This window comes from Canis lupus, chromosome 18 (genome assembly GCF_011100685.1).
Source record: "Canis lupus familiaris isolate Mischka breed German Shepherd chromosome 18, alternate assembly UU_Cfam_GSD_1.0, whole genome shotgun sequence".
In the NCBI taxonomy this organism is placed as follows: Eukaryota; Metazoa; Chordata; class Mammalia; order Carnivora; family Canidae; genus Canis; species Canis lupus.
The window spans coordinates 11767079-11789367 of record NC_049239.1 but is presented as its reverse complement, the minus strand read 5'-3'; the positions used below and the strand labels follow the sequence as shown (position 1 = coordinate 11789367).

At 38.4% G+C, this 22289-nt stretch overlaps 1 gene segment (V, D, J or C); it reads right to left on the bottom strand.

The window, feature by feature from the left end:
• The window catches only part of LOC100683694, a 45624-nt gene that overhangs the window by 11858 nt on the left and 11477 nt on the right, over positions 1 to 22289 (bottom strand). The window contains 2 exon segments of the C gene segment in view: positions 4216 to 4259; positions 17320 to 17327. Coding sequence covers positions 4216 to 4259; positions 17320 to 17327 — 52 coding nt within the window.

Below are 22289 nucleotides of genomic sequence, written 5' to 3'. Positions count from 1 at the left end.
ATGCCTTGAATTTAGAAACAAAATGGCAAAATTTCCAAAATTTTTAATTTAAAAATATATTATTTTCAGAAATGCTTCTAAATAAACTTATCAAGTAATGCATTGGTCAGAATTCTGTTTTACTTTAGGAAATGTTCACTAAAAGCTCATTTTATATTGAGCTTATATTATAATAAGCTTATATTGAGCTTATTATATATTTATATATTATATTTATACTTTCATTTGAAGTTGAAGCCGGACTAAGAAGACACCATATTTTGATTCTTAGCATCTTCCTCCAAATGTGAATCTGCCCTACAAGCCTGCTGAATTTTGTAGTACTCCATAGTTTTCTGATTTCACCTGCTGAAAAAAGTCATAAAAAACTGGTATAAAGTTAACAGATATGGTTCCAGAATTTCTTGTAGATATAAGGTCAAAATATATAACAAAACATCATGGTTTTCAAGGGTATGTCATTTGAACGCTGGAATGGTACTTGACTACATAATGTTAATTTAATGATTGAAATAATATATACTAGATCCCTTTACAATTTGATCTCCAACTGAAACACAAATGTTTAAATCATTTCCTCTTGTGCTAGTTTCGAGTAAGAATAATATGTTCATGGATAATCTCTTAAGAAAAGAATAATTGGAATTCTCTTTTAAAAGGAAACAGGGAAAACATTTGTGAGAATTTCTTTTTTTTTTTTTTTTTTTTATTTCCTCTGGGATGTCAAGTGATCAAAGTCTTTTTTTTTTTTCTTTTTTTTTCTTTTTTTTTTTTTTATTGGTGTTCAATTTACTAACATACAGAATAACCCCCAGTGCCGGTCACCCATTCACTCCCACCCCCCGCCCTCCTCCCCTTCCAACACCCCTAGTTCGTTTCCCAGAGAATTTCTTCCAGTGCTGCAAAGCTCCTGATTTTTATATTAAATTAGTAAGCAAACAACCCAAGTTTTTTGCTCATACTGTAAAGAGAGTTAGGTAATAATGTGCTCATTGTAACTTTGTACATCTTGTTTGTAGTGCAAATAGCATTTTATTGATTATAATAGTAGGACACTGTATATTTCTCTAATGATATACTTTGTTTTTAATTTAAAAAGCATGTTATATAAAGCAAGATTTCTTTTTCAAGGTATATGATATTTTTTAAAAATTTTTATTTATTTATGATAGTCACAGAGAGAGAGAGAGAGAGAGAGAGGCAGAGACACAGGCAGAGGGAGAAGCAGGCTCTATGCACCGGGAGCCCGACGTGGGACTCGATCCCGGGTCTCCAGGATCCGCCATGGGCCAAAGGCAGGCGCCAAACCGCTGCGCCACGCAGGGATCCCCAAGGTATATGATATTTACATAATTTTTGCCTCTGATCAATACAGTAGTCTTGTTTTCATCTTAGGAAATTTGGCTTTCTTATAGGAATACTTCTGATTTATCATAGTAAAGAACTTGAAAATCAAATCACAAACTTGGAAAATTTCTGGATGGTAAGACCCTATGTTTACATCCTGTTCCTTTTCCTTAACTAGATTCCTAAAATTTCATTATTTTCAGAATAGAATGAATCTTGAGAGCCATAACTTTCTCAATGTGATAGTTAACTGACCATTAAATAGAGTACTTGATTATATATGGTTGGTGCCAATATTTTGGGTAATTATATTACATTCTTTTTCTTTCAACATTCTTTTTTAAACTATTAACAGAGTATTTTATGCCCAAGGTCATTTCATTGGTGCATAAACTAGAAACCAGTTTACAAAATAAGCAAGTTTGTCTAATACATTTATATATGTTCCTAATAAAAAAAGTTTGAGGTTAATTGCCTGAGTGGTAGGCATTTTATTAAGATGAAGCAGTATGAATTCTATATAAATTAACCAAATGCAAACACATTTTCAATCAAGTGTGCTATTATGTTAATATTGATTCAAAATTTCTCTATTCTCATTTTTTCCACATATTAATATTGATTCAAAACCACATGTAATATGGATTCAAAATTTCTCTATCTTGTTCTCATTTTTTCCTATTAAATATATAATTTTACTATTTCATATATACATGTGATTTTCAAATTTAGAGCATTTCTAAGTATATTTAAAGTGTGAACTATAAATGTAACTGTATTTCTAAATACTCTAAAATTTAATTGCTTTTCTACTAAATATGAGCATGAAGCCCAAATTTGTTAGTGTTAGACATGATATAAATTAAGATAAAATGTTAAGATTTATTTTTTTAAGATTTTATTTATTTGACAGAGAGAGAGCACACAAGCAGGGAAAGTGGTAGACAGAGAGGAAGACGCAGATTCCCCATTGAGCAGCGCTCAATCCCAGGACCCTAGGATAACGACCCAAGCAGAAGGCAGATGCTTAACCAACTGAGCCCCAAGGTGCCCCAAGGACTAAGATTTAAAGTACATAGAACAAAAACAAAAATACCAAAAAAATCACATCTTAATTTCATTTTTTTTGTTGCAGAACCATTGTCTATACTAGATACAATTCTCCCCTTGGGTTTGAAATGAGGCAACATGCATGCAACCACCCATTATGTGTTACACAATGTGCCCGGTACTTTATTCACAGTGTCTCATTCAATATTCACATGACCCCTAAATTAAATACATCCTGTTATCCCATCTTATGGATCAGGAAACTGAGACCAGAGAGTAGCTGCCCAGAAAACAGCAAGTGGTAGAGCTGGAGCTCTAGGTCAGTCTGAGTCCAAAGTCCAGGCTCTCTTATGACACCCTTTCACCATCAGAAAAGGAAATAGGTGAACTCACAAAAGTTACCTGTCATGATCAACTTTGTTCTTGGGCCAAACACTGTCAAGACAATTATACATGTTGTGCATGAGCACTTTATGCAAGTCTACACAGACACAGAGTCAGAGTTTATTATAGTACTTGCACAATACTGTCTATGCTGACCTTTACTGTAAGGATTGGAATTAAAATCTCCCCTAAGATTTCCACATCTAAACATGCTATGAAAGTGGGAGATTATAATTATAGTTATTACCATTATTTTAGCAATTTGTTGGTGATGATTCTGTTCTCCAACGTGACATTTTAATCTCATGTTACCAAATCTTCACTCACTAATGGGAATGCAGTATTTGGGGGTAACACTTAGAACTATGCCATCAAGCACAGAGATGCATTCCTTCCTTTGCACCTCACTTTATTCAACTATGTTGGAATTCTCTGAACCTCATCAATAAAAATATGCCTTTCACACATCTATTAAGGCAATCACTTGTCTTATCCACCACATTTCCAATGCTAAGAAAATCAAAGGGAAGCTAGTAAAGCCTAGTAATATGGGGTCAGTTCATGGAACTGCCTCACCTATGATGTCCAAACAAACGACACTTTCCCACCAACAGTACATTCTATACGTATTCCAAGATCTCACCAGAAATTTCTACCTCAAACTGACTTCCGGCCAGGTGATGCCGAACGTTTGGCTTGAAACTCCTACTGTGAGCCTTTATGGTGGACCAGAAAATTGCCTTTTAATTTATGAATTCATTTGTGCCTGTGATTACAACCACTAAGTAAATCAAAATATATATTTTTCGTTTTTGCAATGTTTTACCAACTTTGTGAAAATTCTTTGAAAACTTTTATTTGAATAAATTCTGTAGGGTAGAAACATCCCTGTGAATGTTCTCTCTCATCCAGGCAAGATTTCAACTCTAAGACTAATAAAAAATGAACAAATTCACTAGACTGAATTTAGAAAAAAAACACTCGGCTTATGACATTTTTGGATATGTTTGTACTGTTAAATGTGTAGATACCTGATATGAATTACCTTCAGACAAATGGCAAATTTATCAATTTTGGTTCATTCTTTTCCATTGGTTATTTTTGGAATAAGATAAATAAGATACACAATTTTTTTTACAAATGTTTCAATGCAGAAATCCTAAATGGTTAGATATGTTAGTCATATCTAACATCTTCACCCCTTAGGAACCCTCAGTTGCTGCAGCTACTTAGCTCCTTGTTAATGTCCTCCACGCTAGTTCAGTCAGCAACTACCTCCAAGGACACAGAATCACTTACCTCCCCAAGGATCCTGCCGCTATTTATGACCAAACTGGGAACAAATCCTTGAATTCTGAGCCAGCACCTACCTTACAGTCCCTGCATCACCTGGCTTCTTTCCCTGTTTATATGGAAGAATTAAAAAATATTTACCTGTAACCCTGAGCACTGTGCCAGGACCAAATACTTTGTTGTACCTGCTATACAAATACCACTGTCTCAAAAGCTTTTACAGAAATCTCCCTTTGCATCTCTTTAAAAATTGTGCCTATATTTTTTCAATATCTATATATACATATATAAAATGGTCCCTACTAACATTAAACAAAGATGAAACTTAAGGAAAATCACTTTAGACGTGAACATAGTCAAATATTGATGAACTGACCCCTCTTGCCTTAGGCAGCTTGGGTCTGTGTTTCTCATCTCACTCACAAGGTTGGTGTGTATGATTTTATCTTTTCTGAAAGTTTTCCTGAATCTTCTAAATCTCTTCTTTTAAAAAAAGGTTTTCATGTATCATATCAGTTCTTTTCCTAGTGTGTAATTTAGATTTACTGTTTCTATAATTTTCAAAGAGGAACAAAAATAGAAATAATATAGTTGAGTATTTAACAAATGAATGTTCAATATGTTTACAGTATTATTTTTCTATGTATTGAGGGGTGGGTATCTGGTTTAATTATAAAGTAAGGGTTTTTCAGAATCCAATCCCCACTGATGATAGACCAGAGGAGTTGTTACAGAGTCTAAAATATTAATGATGATTTCTTAACCTATTTATTCCTGGAAGACTGCTCCTTTGAACTTGAAATTACTCTACCAGGTTCCAGGCCATTGATTTAAAATCCTGTGCTGTTCCTCAGAGGATTCTATTTGGTTTTGTCTTTCTGCAGCTGTCCCAGCATGAGTGGGAAGGCAACTCTGAGTTATGCGATTGAGTCAAGCATATAGTACAACCACTCCCATTCTTCTGCTAGCTGAAATATTTTCAGCAAATTTGATGCCAATAGAGAAATACAGTTGAATGCAATGGTGTCATAAGGACTTGACATTTTATAGAAATACCCTTAGAATTACATTGTAAGAATTTAATAAATGCATATTCAACATGACTTACTTGATCATGAGGAAGGGAGGCAACGTTAGTGCCATGATTAGAAGCAGAAGCATTGTTTTCTACAGGAAGGGTAATACAAATTATGAGCTATTACTAGTTAAGCATCCTACTAAAGAGTTGATTGGAAAAGTCAGGCTACAGAAGAGTAAATATTCAGAACTTTAAAAATGGTTTACTGTTTCTAATAGGGCAAAATGATCTAAGCCAAGCTCTTTGGAATGGATAAGTCTCTACTAGGTCCCAAACTTTCCCACAGTAACTAAGCAGGTGACTTTAGGCAAATAACAAAACTTCCTAAGCCTTAAGTTCTTTACTGTGAAATTGATATAAAAGGAGCTCTTGTATAGGGCCATTCAGGATTGAGATAAAGCACTGAATCTCTTCAATGTGGCATCTGGTTCTCAATAATTATCAGTTAATACTATTATTCTCTTTAATGGGATGGTTTGGGGCCCTTTTATCAAATAATCCGCTAAATAAACTATATGGATTTTACAAGCAGTAAGTATTATACAAAATAAGAAGGAAAAGAGCTCATGAATCCAAGTCATTCTATGTCTCTGGCAGTCACAAGCCAAAAAACTTATGGCTCAGTCAAATCACAATCTAGAATACTTATCCACTAGGCTACAAGCTTATGAGTGTTGAGACTGTGTCTTGTGCACCTATTTACCTCACATGTCCAGCATAGAAACTGCCTTTAATAAATGTTTACTGAGACAATAAATGAAAAAACAAGGATATAAAATCATGTTGACAGACTCTCATACTCTTTTTGTGAACTCAAGCTGAAGCTTTGAACTCACAAATTCCTTTAAGCTGGATCATCTCTATGCAATATCAGGAGACTCAAAGCAGCACAAATTTTTACTAGTTTCAGCCTCCTCTCTAAGAAGCTAAAGTATTAAGAATGAGTGGAATTTACTGATGTTCTATAGTCATTAACTGTAAGGGTTAAACTTGCACTGCTGTTAAAGATGAGATCAAAAGCAAAAAAAATTAATTAATTTAAAAGATAAAATCAAAAGCAATTTTGCAGGTTTTGCAAGTTATTAGAGAAAGGAACATTATTCATTAAGAAAAGATCACTACTAATGCTAGAGGTACTTAATCAAAGTGTTTCAAAAGGCCATCAACAAGAAAAAAATCTTGAGCTAATAACTTATACCTATGGTTATAGACATGGTCCACAAGAATTTTAATTTCAAGCCTGAATCTATCTATGTGTGTGTGTGTGTGTGTGTGTGTGTGTGTGTGTGTGTGTTTTCTAAGAGGAGATTTTCAATCTGCTTGTAAGAAGGGAAGTAAATAAACCATTTACAAAGTAGTTTTGTTTCCATATATTGAGAATAATAGTATATTGTGACCAGTAGCTGCAAAGTTACTATCTGTATGCTGAGGTGATCCCACATTGTTTTCTCTAAAAAGCATCTATTAGTTTTTCATTTCACAGGATCAAAATAGAACAAAGTTACTTACCAGGGGGAGTTACTATGAGATTAGTTCCTTCTGCAAATAATCTTGATCCAGCCGGAGTTTTCACACTGGTTAGAGGTTCCACAAAAATATTAGCCTTCTCCTAAGCTTCATGGCATGACCAATAGGTAGAAACCTTGTACTAACAATTTGATCTTCCAGGTTCCCTTGGAAATCCTTGAATATAGACTTCATGCATCTCTTATTTTATAAATTTTCCTCTGATTAATTGACCCACATGTCTGTTTTCAATGGTGGCAGTAATCATGGAAAAGTGCTGATAGAAACAATAAGAACAAATAAAAGTAAAGAAAGAAGAAAAGGAAGGAAGGAAGAAAGGGAAAAAGAATAAAAAAGAGAGAAAAGATCAGGACCAAGTGGTCAACAAATGACTTTCTAAATTATCAGGAACAGTGTTCAGAGAATTAAGAGGTTTTGATTTCCAGGTGTTCAAGTGTGTGAAACTACTCAGAGATGCATCAAAGGAAAAGACCTTTTGTTCTCATGAACACCAGACCTGGTCCGTTAGCAATTTAAGATCGTATTTCTGAAAAACTATATACTTCAGTAACTGAAAACGCAAATATGTCAACAGAATATGCTTGAGAAATGTGAACAATGTTATCCATTTTTTAGTAAGCCACTTTTATCATTTGGCAACATGAACCTTTACCAGGCAATGCAAAAAGAGAAAATAATTTACCATGATGACAATATTTACCTGGAACAAAAGGAGAAATTTGTAGAATTCTATTTCCCATAGAAAAATAGATTTTTTATTTAAAAAAATGAAAACAAAATCAGTCGTCTGACATATTGAAAGAAGAAACCTTTTGGAAGCTATTCTGTGATCTTCGGAAATGTACATGTAGCCCTGTTTCTGTGGTTAACTAGCTTTGGACAAAGCATTTGGCAACCCTGGGCTCCCACATCCCAATTTGGTATGTCGGCATTGGGCTATGTATGTCCAAAAGGCCCTTCCTATTCCAACAGCTTATGATCTTGTGATTAAGAGCAGGAAAGGGTCTGCTGTGGTTACTCGAGTGAGAAAAGAGTTGAAAGTAATGGAAAAAGGTTTTTTTACAGTTTGATATTGATTTTGTGAGATCCCAGTTGATGGCTTCATTAGGCTTGATGACATTATTGATTATCAGATAAGACTCTGTTGTCTTTCTTATCTGTCTCCAAACCAGAATCGGGCTAGCCTCACAAGTAACATTGGTTGAGTCAAAAATAATTCATTTCAGAGATCTCTTTCTTGTCATTGGTACCAGTAGACCATGGTCTTCTTGAGGGAAACCTCAGTGTGCTTGCAAGGTATGTGCAATATTCTTTCTGGTGTTGAGGTAAAAGAAACTTGACCCTAAGAGATTGTCATATTGTTACTTTAATTTGAAAAGCAACGTAGAGAAATCAGAGGCACTTGAACAGGTTGAGTGGACCTACAAACCCAAGCCAAAGATATACATAAATACATGGGGTTGGAGTTGCCAGTGACTAATCAGAATGGACTCCAAGATGGAGCACGAATCAGGACTGGGGAGGCAGTGGCAGCCCTTGTTCTTCAGAGGCGAGGACAGGGGAGGAAGGTTTGCTTTAGAACTAATGAAAGATCTCAGAAAGATCTGTCTCAGTGTTATTTTATTATGTTCCTGGTATAAAGAAGAGAGAGCCCAGAAGACATTATCAAAACACCCTGTTATAGTAATTCATTGTTGTTTTCCTTTGGGGTCAACACCTTCACATTTTTCCTTTAGGTTTTTTCTTCAAAAACACCTATCCTTGGGCAGCCTGGGCAGCTTAGCAGTTTAGCACTTGCCTTTATGCCCTCCAGGGCATGATCCTGGAGACCCGGGATCTAGTCCCACATTGGGCTCCCTGCATGGAGCCTGCTTCTCCCTCTGCCTGTGTCTCTGCCTCTCTCCCTCTGTGTCTCTCATGAATAAATAAATAAAATCTTTTTAAAAAACACCTATCCTTGAGCTCTTTTTAAGTTTGAGCTATAGATTTTTTCACTATATTTTGCAAGAGTGTGGGAAGGCATATGGTTATCATGAGGATCGGAAGAAAAGTCGTATTCTGTATAACAAATGAGACAATAATCCAACAACTTTATAGAGAAGCAGATCCCTTTTGTAGATGAGTAGTTTGTAGAAAGTTCACAAAGCTTGGGCATATTAATAATGACTATAGTTATTGCTTTACATGCTATGACATTACTATACTCTGCTGTGAATGAAGGAAAATCTTGAAGAAAATAAGTATTTTGGTTTATTGCCCTCAACTCTTTTTCTATTCAGAATTTTTAGTTTTTTTAAAATGAAAACTATTACTATTTTCTAACTATTACTATTTTCATTACTTACTATTAATGGTTTACTATTTTTTTGGAGGACAATGTAAGATGTAAGTTTTAAAGAGTCCCTGTGTTCCTGTGTTAGCTGAGATGTCTAGGCAAAGCAGTTTAGCTAATGGGAAAGGACACTGTGATATATTGACCCTGTGCTAGAACTATTCTGTACGGAACCTCCTTCAGTTTCCAGAAATCCTATGAGAAAGATTTAGTAACTTTCCTGGATTGTGCTGTCAGTTAATTGGCTGAGCAGGAATTCAAACCTAGGTTTATATCACTCCAAAGCCTTGTAGTTTCCATCATCCATTCATTCATTCATTGAAAGTCAGCACACCATTGTGTACACTGGTTAGTTTCCTTCCCAGGAAGCCTCCCATAGATGGAGAAGCAAAGCAAATTCACACTGCCCAAAGCTACCCTAGGCCCCAAAGAGTACAAATAGAAGATAAAGTGACATACTGAAAGAAACATCACAGATTGGGTGCTTGGGGTCCTAGCTCAAACCTTCCTGAGGACACGGATGCAGGAAAAAAATCCTATATAGACAGTAGCCAGGTCCCTTTGGTAGGTAGAAAGGAGTATGCATGTGTTTGTAGGGGTGTGGAGTTGTGGGAGCTCCTTAGTCAGTGGCAGTGGAACCTTTCCATACAGTGCATCCCAGCAGGCACAGTAATACAGTCCAGCAGCTGCCTCATTAACTCAGAGTATCCTGAGACTTGATGGCAAATCCTTCTGTCATTACTGGCTTCATATCTTTCCTCACTATCACCTTGTTTATGAACCATATTTTCACTGGAAAAATGTACAGAATGCATTTTAGAAGATGGCCTGGCTTCTTTTGGTACCACTATATTTATACATTCTTCCTGTAGACACCTGCTTTTATTTGGCATTTTAAAAATGCTGTATTTCCTTTACTCTTGGTAATGGAAGGTATGAGTTGTGTTATTAAAATGTCTGCATTTGTATCTGAAAGAAAAACAAAGGTGAACAGCAAAATTTTGACATTCAGGAAAACAGAATACATTTTTAAAAATTTTTATTTATTTATTCCTGAGAGACACAGAGAGGGAGGCAGAGACACAGGCAGAGGGAAAAGCAGGTTCCCTGCAGGGAGCCTGATGAGGGACTTGATCCCGGGACCCTGGGGTCATGCCCTGAGCTGAAGGCAGACGCTCAACCGCTGAGCCACCTAGGTGCCCCAGAATAGATTTGTTAAAGAAAAACTTAGAGTCTAGAGTTTATATATTTTTCTGAAGAGTTAAGGTCTTGGTGGAATTTATCAACATTGTTTGATTAACTATGTCACTGTCTCCCACCCAAATGGGCTGACTTAATTGTCCATGGGTTTTTTTGTTGTTGTTGTTGTGTTTTTTTTTTTTTTGTTTTTTGTTTTTGTTTGTTTGTTTGTTTTGTTATCAGCTTTGTTCACTGAATGAAATCTCCCATGGGTAAAACCACAGGGAGGCCACCAGGATGGCCTGTGATGGGAGCAGCATCCTGCCAGCACTTATCAGGAGAGGTGGCTGAATAATGAGGTGATCACAGAACAAATCTGAGAGCTGATTTAGTAAGAGGTAGGGGTGCTAAGTTAGACTCTTAGACTGCAGAGAAAGGGAGCCATGGTAATGATACCAAAACATCCTGCAACATAGGGCTACTAAGTCAGCAGATTCCTCTCATTATTGGGTGATTGTTACCATCCAATGATATTAGTGTAAAGAAGCTATTTTCTTGTTAAAGGACTAATGTCCATGACTGGTTCAAATCAGAGAGTGAGAGAGGGAGAGAGAGACTGGGAAGCGTTCTTATAGTTCTCTTCTATGAATAATGATGACCTGCTTCCTCTATCATTCTCTCTCTGTCTCTCTCTCATGTCCTTCCATTGCAATGTAAGTAATTTCTAGTGACTATCTTTATGTTAAGTAATTCTTTCCTTATATCTCTTAAATCCATTGTTGAGCCTTTAAGGGCATTCTTCTTTCTGTTACTGTGTTTTTTATTCTCGCATTTCCTTTTTTTCTTTCCCATAATTTCCTTTTAGGTCTTTTTGTAATTTTTCCTGTATTTACCTGTCTGATCTTGTATGTTGTCTATTTTTTTCTATTAGATTAGAGCATATAACATATTAATCGTAGTTATTTTAAATTCCTGATACTTCCAACATCTATGTCATGACTCAGGCTGTTCTGGTGATTACTTTGTGTCCTTAGGCTATATTATTTCTTGATTTGTATGCCTTTCATTTTTCAACTGAAAGCTGGACATGTTCTGTGTTATAATAGATACTGAATTAAATATATCCTGTGCTTGAAAATGAGCTCATCTTTCCTGGTAGACTTTTAGTGTGGGGGTTTGGGTTAACTAGTCGAGAGTTAGACTGGATTTGAAGTTCGTTGCTATGTTATCAGGGTTGAAAGTTATTGTTGTCAGAGATCAAAGACTTAAAATTTCTCTAGCTGTAATTTGTCTTTGTCTCTTCACTTGTCTTTGAGTCTTCTCCTTGTTTTGCTCCCCAGAGAGGTCTGCCTCTTGAAGCTTTCTTAGATCTATTCCACTGTGACTTTTACTCAAGGTTTTCCAGCATGGAGATGAAAGGTCAGGAATGGAGACATTCTCTGATATTTTTATTAAGTCTCAATTTTAAGCAGATACAGTGAAACTGGGTCTTAAGGATGCGACCTACATGGTATTCCTGCCTTTTTTCCAGAGATGGAACATTTTCAATCCTCGTCCCCCACCCCCAGTGCAGAAGGTGCCCACCTACTTCAGGCCATTGTTTTGATGCCCATCCTTCTGCAAATGAAAACTTGTTACTTTTGGACATATAGAAGATGTTTTGGGCAAAGTTTCAGTGGTTGCATCCTTTGCCTTCCCTCAACTGCAATGGGATTCCACCAGCACCTTCCCTGGCAGATGAAGTTATTGATTTCTTACACTGGTGATGGTGTAGATTAGGTCTGGGAGGATTTTAGTAGTAGCTGCTGTTCCTCTCTGGCAGCATAAAGGGAAGCTTCCCAAAAATATTTTTATTTTTCTAAAGATTTTATTTATTTATTTATTTATTTATTTATTTATTTATTTATTTATGAGACAGAGCATGAGCAGGGGGAGAGGCAGAGGGAGAGGGAGAAACAGAAGTAAGAAACAGACTCCTTACTGAGCAGGGAGCCTGACAAAAGGATGAGAGGTGCTCATTCCAGGATCCTGGGATCTTGACCTGTTCCCAAAGGCAAACACTTAACTGAATGATCCATCCAGGTGCCCTTTACCAACAGAGTCGTTTGCAAAATGATTTTTCTTGCCAGACTCATGAATGAAAAATGGTATCTTAGGGTAGTTTAAATTGATCATTACCTTATTATAGCCGAAGTTGAGCAACTTTGTATATGTTTAAGTGTTATTTTTATATTTTTCTTTATGAGCTAGTTTTTTAGGTCTTTTGCCATTTTTTTACAGGATATTTGAAATGTATTACCTCCATTTTTAAAATGTATTTCTCTTTTTATTTTGGAGATAGTTGACCATTACATGCTCTACAGGTTGCAAGCACTTCCTCATGGTTTGTCATTTGTCCTTTGATTTAACTTCTGCTGCTTTTTGCCATGCAATCTTTGTTTTCATTTTCATGGAGTAAGCTTTATTAATATTATTAATATTTCTTATTGCATGTTGAATTTTGGTTCTAGTTACAAATTCATTTCCATACTCTTTCTTGGACAGAAGAGGTTGTCAATATTTTTTTCTGTTGGGGGTCAGATAACAAATATTTTATTTAGCTTCTTGGCCCTAATGTCTCTGTTGTGATTCATCAGATTTGCCTTGTATCTCAAAACCAGTCATAGACAGTTAAGAAATGAATAGGCGTGGCTGTATTCCAGGAATGTCAGTGGCAGGTTTTCTATTAGAAATCTCTGAAAGAAAAGTTGCGTATTTTCACTTATTTCTATTATTTAAATAAAGCAGAAAGAAAAAATAGGTTATGGTCTTTGTTTTATATTTTGTTATATTATATTCTAATAGCATAGTAATCCATATAAGGAATATACTGCTTCAACATAGTGAGCATTAGGCATGCTTCAAGCACTTGTAAGAATTTTGTATGTAGGGATCCCTGGGTGGCGCAGCGGTTTAGCGCCTGCTTTTGGCCCAGGGCCTGATCCTGGAGACCCGGGATCGAATCCCACGTCAGGCTCCCGGTGCATGGAGCCTGCTTCTCCCTCTGCCTGTGTCTCTGCCTCTCTCTCTCTCTCTCTCTCTGTGACTATCATAAATAAATAAAAATTAAAAAAAAATTTTGTATGTATTATTTGAGTTACTCTTCTCAACAGTTTTTCTAGGTAAATATAATTATATTTTCTATTTTCAAATGAGGAAATTGAATCAAAGATATGTTAAATAATTTATCCAGAGTAAGACAGATAATATGAGGAGGATGTATATGTAAAAAAGGGTCATTGAGAGGGAGGAGCAAGATGGCGGAGGAGTAGGGTCCCCAAATCACCTGTCTCCACCAAACTACCTAGAAAACCTTCAAATTATCCTGAAAATCTATGAATTCGGCCTGAGATTTAAAGAGAGACCAGCTGGAATGCTACAGTGAGAAGAGTTCGCGCATCTATCAAGGTAGGAAGACGGGGAAAAAGAAATAAGGAACAAAGGCCTCCGAGGGGGAGGGGCCCCGCGAGGAGCCGGGCTGAGGCCGGGGCGAGTGTCCCCAGGACAGGAGAGCCCCGTCCCGGAGACGCAGGAGCTGCACCGACCTTCCCGGGCGGAAAGGGGCTCGCGGGGAGCTGGACAGGACCCAGGAGGGCGAGGATGCCCTCGGGCTCCCTGGGACAGTAACAGACACCTGCGCGCCCGGGAGAGTGCGCCGAGCTCCCTGAATGGCTACAGCGCACGGCGGGACCCGGAGCAGCTCGGAGGGGCTCGGGGGCGGCTCCGCGGAGGGGGCTGCGCGGCCCCGGAAGCAGCTCGGAGGGGCTCGGGCAGAGGAAGAGGCTCCGTGCAGAGGGGCCTGCGCGGTTCCAGGAGCAGCTCGGAGGGGCTCGGGCGGCAGCTCCGCGGAGGGGGCTGCGGGGCGGAAGCGCGAATCCACCAGCGCAGGCTCCGGAGCACAGGGCGCCGGGACACAGCCCAGGATCCCGCCTCCCCCGGGACAGGCAGAGGCCGGGAGGGCCCAGGACAGCAAGGACGCTCCTGCCCCAGCTGAGCAGATCAGCGGCCCCGCCCCGGAGCCTCCAGGCCCTGCAGACGGAGTTCCTGCCGGAGCTGAATCCAGGTTTCCAGAGCTGCCCCGCCACTGGGGCTGTTCCTCCTGCGGCCTCACGGGGTAAACAACCCCCACTGAGCCCTGCACCAGGCAGGGGCACAGCAGCTCCCCCAACTGCTAACACCTGAAAATCAGCACAACAGGCCCCTCCCCCAGAACACCAGCTAGACGGACAACTTCCAGGAGAAGCCAAGGGACTTAAAGAACACAGAATCAGAAGATACTCCCCGGTGGTTCTTTTTTTGTTTGTTTGTTTTTGTTTTTGTTTTTGTTTTGTTTTGCTTTTTGATTTGTTTCCTTCCCCCACCCCCTTTTTTTTCTCCTTTCTTTTTCTTTCTCTTTTTCTTCCTTTTTTTTTTCTTTTTTTTTTTTGTTTTTTTTTTCTTTTTCTTCCCTTTTTTTTTTCTCTTTCTCTTTTCTTTCCTTCTTTCTCTCCTCTCTTTTTCTCTTTTTCCCAATACAACTTGCTTTTGGCCACTCTGCACTGAGCAAAATGACTAGAAGGAAAACCTCACCTCAAAAGAAAGAAGCAGAAACAGTCCTCTCTCCCACAGAGTTACAAAATCTGGATTACAATTCAATGTCAGAAAGCCAATTCAGAAGCACTATTATACAGCTACTGGTGGCTCTAGAAAAAAGTATAAAGGACTCAAGAGACTTCATGACTGCAGAATTTAGAGCTAATCAGGCAGAAATTAAAAATCAATTGAATGAGATGCAATCCAAACTAGAAGTCCTAACGACGAGGGTTAACGAGGTGGAAGAACGAGTGAGTGACCTAGAAGACAAGTTGATAGCAAAGAGGGAAACTGAGGAAAAAAGAGACAAACAATTAAAAGACCATGAAGATAGATTAAGGGAAATAAAAGACAGCCTGAGGAAGAAAAACCTACGTTTAATTGGGGTTCCCGAGGGCGCCGAAAGGGACAGAGGGCCAGAATATGTATTTGAACAAATTCTAGCTGAAAACTTTCCTAATCTGGGAAGGGAAACAGGCATTCAGATCCAGGAAATAGAGAGATCCCCCACTAAAATCAATAAAAACCGTTCAACACCTCGACATTTAATAGTGAAGCTTGCAAATTCCAAAGATAAAGAGAAGATCCTTAAAGCAGCAAGAGACAAGAAATCCCTGACTTTTATGGGGAGGAGTATTAGGGTAACAGCAGACCTCTCCACAGAGACCTGGCAGGCCAGAAAGGGCTGGCAGGATGTATTCAGGGTCCTAAATGAGAAGAACATGCAACCAAGAATACTTTATCCAGCAAGGCTCTCATTCAAAATGGAAGGAGAGATAAAGAGCTTCCAAGACAGGCAGCAACTAAAAGAATATGTGACCTCCAAACCAGCTCTGCAAGAAATTTTAAGGGGGCCTCTTAAAATTCCCCTTTAAGAAGAAGTTCAGTGGAACAGTCCACAAAAACAAAGACTGAATAGATATCATGATGACACTAAACTCATATCTCTCAATAGTAACTCTGAATGTGAACGGGCTTAATGACCCCATCAAAAGGCGCAGGGTTTCAGACTGGATAAAAAAGCAGGACCCATCTATTTGCTGTCTACAAGAGACTCATTTTAGACAGAAGGACACCTACAGCCTGAAAATAAAAGGTTGGAGAACCATGTACCATTCGAATGGTCCTCAAAAGAAAGCAGGGGTAGCCATCCTTATATCAGATAAACTAAAATTTACCCCAAAGACTGTAGTGAGAGATGAAGAGGGACACTATATCATACTTAAAGGATCTATTCAACAAGAGGACTTAACAATCCTCAATATATATGCTCCGAATGTGGGAGCTGCCAAATATATAAATCAATTATTAACCAAAGTGAAGAAATACTTAGATAATAATACACTTATACTTGGTGACTTCAATCTAGCTCTTTCTATACTCGATAGGTCTTCTAAGCAAAACATCTCCAAAGAAACGAGAGCTTTAAATGATACACTGGACCAGATAGATTTCACAGATATCTACAGAACTTTACATCCAAACTCAACTGAATACACATTCTTCTCAAGCGCACATGGAACTTTCTCCAGAATAGACCACATATTGGGTCACAAATCGGGTCTGAACCGATACCAAAAGATTGGGATTGTCCCCTGCATATTCTCGGACCATAATGCCTTGAAATTAGAACTAAATCACAACAAGAAGTTTGGAAGGACCTCAAACACATGGAGGTTAAGGACTATCCTGCTAAAAGATAAAAGGGTCAACCAGGAAATTAAGGAAGAATTAAAAAGATTCATGGAAACTAATGAGAATGAAGATACAACCGTTCAAAATCTTTGGGATGCAGCAAAAGCAGTCCTAAGGGGGAAATACATCGCAATACAAGCATCCATTCAAAAACTGGAAAGAACTCAAATACAAAAGCTAACCTTGCATCTAAAGGACCTGGAGAAAAAACAGCAAATAGATCCTACACCCAAGAGAAGAAGGGAGTTAATAAAGATTCGAGCAGAACTCAACGAAATCGAGACCAGAAGAACTGTGGAACAGATCAACAGAACCAGGAGTTGGTTCTTTGAAAGAATTAATAAGATAGATAAACCATTAGCCAGCCTTATTAAAAAGAAGAGAGAGAAGACTCAAATTAATAAAATCATGAATGAGAAAGGAGAGATCACTACCAACACCAAGGAAATACAAACGATTTTAAAAACATATTATGAACAGCTATACGCCAATAAATTAGGCAATCTAGAAGAAATGGACGCATTCCTGGAAAGCCACAAACTACCAAAACTGGAACAGGAAGAAATAGAAAACCTGAACAGGCCAATAACCAGGGAGGAAATTGAAGCAGTCATCAAAAACCTCCCAAGACACAAGAGTCCAGGGCCAGATGGCTTCCCAGGAGAATTTTATCAAACGTTTAAAGAAGAAATCATACCTATTCTCCTAAAGCTGTTTGGAAAGATAGAAAGAGATGGAGTACTTCCAAATTCGTTCTATGAGGCCAGCATCACCTTAATTCCAAAGCCAGACAAAGACCCCGCCAAAAAGGAGAATTACAGACCAATATCCCTGATGAACATGGATGCAAAAATTCTCAACAAGATACTGGCCAATAGGATCCAACAGTTCATTAAGAAGATTATTCACCATGACCAAGTAGGATTTATCCCTGGGACACAAGGCTGGTTCAACACCCGTAAAACAATCAATGTGATTCATCATATCAGCAAGAGAAAAACCAAGAACCATATGATCCTCTCATTGGATGCAGAGAAAGCATTTGACAAAATACAGCATCCATTCCTGATCAAAACTCTTCAGAGTGTAGGGATAGAGGGAACATTCCTTGACATCTTAAAAGCTATCTATGAAAAGCCCACAGCAAATATCATTCTCAATGGGGAAGCACTGGGAGCCTTTCCCCTAAGATCAGGAACAAGACAGGGATGTCCACTCTCACCACTGCTATTCAACATAGTACTGGAAGTCCTAGCCTCAGCAATCAGACAACAAAAAGACATTAAAGGCATTCAAATTGGCAAAGAAGAAGTCAAACTCTCCCTCTTCGCCGTTGACATGATACTCTACATAGAAAACCCAAAAGTCTCCACCCCAAAATTGCTAGAACTCATACAGCAATTCGGTAGCGTGGCAGGATACAAAATCAATGCCCAGAAGTCAGTGGCATTTCTATACACTAACAATGAGACTGAAGAAAGAGAAATTAAGGAGTCAATCCCATTTACAATTGCACCCAAAAGCATAAGATACCTAGGAATAAACCTCACCAAAGATGTAAAGGATCTATACCCTCAAAACTATAGAACACTTCTGAAAGAAATTGAGGAAGACACAAAGAGATGGAAAAATATTCCATGCTCATGGATTGGCAGAATTAATATTGTAAAAATGTCAATGTTACCCAGGGCAATATACACGTTTAATGCAATCCCTATCAAAATACCATGGACTTTCTTCAGAGAGTTAGAACAAATTATTTTAAGATTTGTGTGGAATCAGAAAAGACCCCGAATAGCCAGGGGAATTTTAAAAAAGAAAACCATATCTGGGGGCATCACAATGCCAGATTTCAGGTTGTACTACAAAGCTGTGGTCATCAAGACAGTGTGGTACTGGCACAAAAACAGACACATAGATCAGTGGAACAGAATAGAGAATCCAGAAGTGGACCCTGAACTTTATGGGCAACTAATATTCGATAAAGGAGGAAAGACTATCCATTGGAAGAAAGACAGTCTCTTCAATAAATGGTGCTGGGAAAATTGGACATCCACATGCAGAAGAATGAAACTAGACCACTCTCTTTCACCATACACAAAGATAAACTCAAAATGGATGAAAGATCTAAATGTGAGACAAGATTCCATCAAAATCCTAGAGAAGAACACAGGCAACACCCTTTTTGAACTCGGCCATAGTAACTTCTTGCAAGATACATCCACGAAGGCAAAAGAAACAAAAGCAAAAATGAACTATTGGGACTTCATCAAGATAAGAAGCTTTTGCACAGCAAAGGATACAGTCAACAAAACTCAAAGACAACCTACAGAATGGGAGAAGATATTTGCAAATGACATATCAGATAAAGGGCTAGTTTCCAAGATCTATAAAGAACTTATTAAACTCAACACCAAAGAAACAAACAATCCAATCATGAAATGGGCAAAAGACATGAACAGAAATCTCACAGAGGAAGACATAGACATGGCCAACATGCATATGAGAAAATGCTCTGCATCACTTGCCATCAGGGAAATACAAATCAAAACTACAATGAGATACCACCTCACACCAGTGAGAATGGGGAAAATTAACAAGGCAGGAAACCACAAATGTTGGAGAGGATGCGGAGAAAAGGGAACCCTCTTACACTGTTGGTGGGAATGTGAACTGGTGCAGCCACTCTGGAAAACTGTGTGGAGGTTCCTCAAACAGTTAAAAATATACCTGCCCTACGACCCAGCAATTGCACTGTTGGGGATTTACCCCAAAGATACAAATGCAATGAAACGCCGGGACACCTGCACCCCGATGTTTCTAGCAGCAATGGCCACGATAGCCAAACTGTGGAAGGAGCCTCGGTGTCCAACGAAAGATGAATGGATAAAGAAGATGTGGTTTATGTATACAATGGAATATTACTCAGCTATTAGAAATGACAAATACCCACCATTTGCTTCAACGTGGATGGAACTGGAGGGTATTATGCTGAGTGAAGTAAGTCAGTCGGAGAAGGACAAACATTATATGTTCTCATTCATTTGGGGAATATAAATAATAGTGAAAGGGAAAATAAGGGAAGGGAGAAGAAATGTGTGGGAAATATCAGAAAGGGAGACAGAACGTAAAGACTGCTAACTCTGGGAAACGAACTAGGGGTGGTAGAAGGGGAGGAGGGCGGGGGGTGGGAGTGAATGGGTGACGGGCACTGGGTGTTATTCTGTATGTTAGTAAATTGAACACCAATAAAATATAAAAAAAAAAAGGGTCATTGAGGAAAAACTGAGAAATAGTGAAATGTAAAACAAAAATAAATGCCACTCCATAGTATATAATTCCAGGGCAGCAAATGACAAACATGTTCTATAGAGGGCCAAATGGTCAACATTTTAGGCTTTGTGGGTTTTTGTTGCAATACTTAACTGCCATTGTAATGCAAACACCTATAGACAATTTGTAAACATATGGCCAAGGTTGTATTTCAATAAAACTTTATTTGCAAAATTAAGACTAGTTCGTGAAATGCCTGTTCCATGGTAACCTTTATTGTCAGTATGATTAATTGTAGCTTTTCAGTTTTTCTTTTTTAAAGGAGTTACAGAATAGGAGGAGTATTAGATGGGAAAATAAAATATATAGCTATTTTAAGTGTCATATCAAGTTATATTTTAAATTGTTATACGAACAATTTCACTATTAAAAGTAAAAACCAATAAAATATTGACTGCAGGAGTGCTGAAAATACTGATTCCATCTTTGGCTCTCCATCTTGATCAAGTCCTCTCTTGGAACTATATGCCTTGGAGCTTAATATGTACACCTTAGAAATGCCCACCAAGGCTTAGATCTGGGGAGACTTGTATTGGCCCTCAGTAAATTTGTAAATTTTACTTATAATTCTTCAAAAAAGATGTTTTTAGTGGCTACATAGTATGTTATGACTTCAAAGCCACACAGATAAGGTGTCCTCTTCCCTCCTGTTCATCACTGTAGTGTTTCATGGTTGTTGTGTATCAAAAAGTCAGGGTGGCTCCGTCTCCTGAGACCAGTCCCTGTGCAGACACTTCAGCTGAATTCCGATGTACTCTTTTAAGGATTAAATGAAATAATCTGTATAAAGCATTTCGCACAGATTCTGTAAAAAGCTTGATCCTTCTTTTCAATCACTTCTTTCTGGAAACGGTTCATTGTTTCTGACTCTACATTCCTTTCAGGGATCTTCTTACCTTTATTTCTGTAGACAAGTTATGGGCCAGGTAAGGCCCTGTTGAGACTCAGGCTCTCAGGTTCCTCCTGCTGGGGACCCACCACAGTTAGGAATCACCCGATTGACAGGGTGTGGGACACAAGATCCTGATTTTGCCCCTGAGAAGTGACACTGCTATGGGAGGAATTCATTCTGCCCTCCATGGCATCTCTGCACTTGATAGCTCCACCTGATTCTTAGAATGAGAAACAGAATGAATGTGTTGCCCTTATATCAAGAAACAGGGGTAAAGGGCAGGTGTGGTAATTATGTGGTCAGATATTCACGTTATCAGAGGTGCCAATATTAGGACATTTTCTAAAGTATAGGTTTTTCCTATGGTTGGAATGTGGACTCCAGGAGTTAGGAGAGGAGTTTTTATAGTTTCACACAATATACTTTCTTTCATTATTCCTTAAAAATTTGCACCCACCCAGATAAGAAGTCAAGTCCCTGTTAGTAGGACTGGTCAGGCCAGTGGCAGAAGAGGGGACTGGTTCTGGTTTCTGGGATTAAGTGATAGATTACATTGTTCCCTGGAATACTTTATGTCAATCACAGATATGAGCAGGTCTGGGGCTTCCTGCACCCCATGAGTGCTGGGCAAATAGGGTAAGAGCTCCCAATCTGGAGAGAAATTCTTGGTATGAATGTGTCAGTCTGGAATGGTGCAGGAGGTTCTCACATCCACTTATTCCCCCTGGAATCCCATACTGCAGAAACATTGCTCGGAAACATGAGAACATGCCTGTTGGGTTCATCCCTTATATCTATCTGTTTCTGTTTGCTGTTAATTTGAGACCCAGATAGGAAACCTGGCCTTTATCTTCTGTAACACAGCACTAAAGAACAACAATCAGACCCTGAAATATATGAATGTTATCGAATAGGCCATGTGCAAATGCAACAGAGTATTGTTGTGTTTTGTAAAATTAATTGAGATATCACCACGAAGATTAGAACTCAGAGAAATTAGATTTCATTTATAATCTGAGTGCTTCCATGAAGGGACTAGGTCGCAATTACTGGGGATACAAGGGTCGGAGCAGTCTCTGGAAACCAGTTTCTACTCGCCCTGGGCCTTGCAACTGTCTCATGAGCAAGATATCACATGATGAAGATAATCATCTTCAAAGCATTGTTTAATATGCAATTATAAACTGTATAATTAATATACATCTACTGTCCATGGTGGACTTGCTATTTGTCAGGCAATGTTCTAAACATTTTCTTGCATTATTTTATTTAATCTTCTCTACATTTCCATGAGATTGCTGTTGTGATTATCTCCATTTCATGAATGAGGTCAGTGGCAGAAAGAAGTGATCCATGCAAAGAAAGAGCCAGTAAATATGAGAACACATATAATTAACAGTAGTTCTTTAAGGAAAATCTAAGTAAAATCAGATGTAAAAAGGACAATTCTGTCACACATCAGCTGGCAGTTCACCAGCTCCCTTATGGTTCACTTAAAGTATTGCATTCTTAAACCTTTCAGTGCCCATTAGTCTAGTTCAGAGAGCTCTTGGTGGAACATTAAGCCT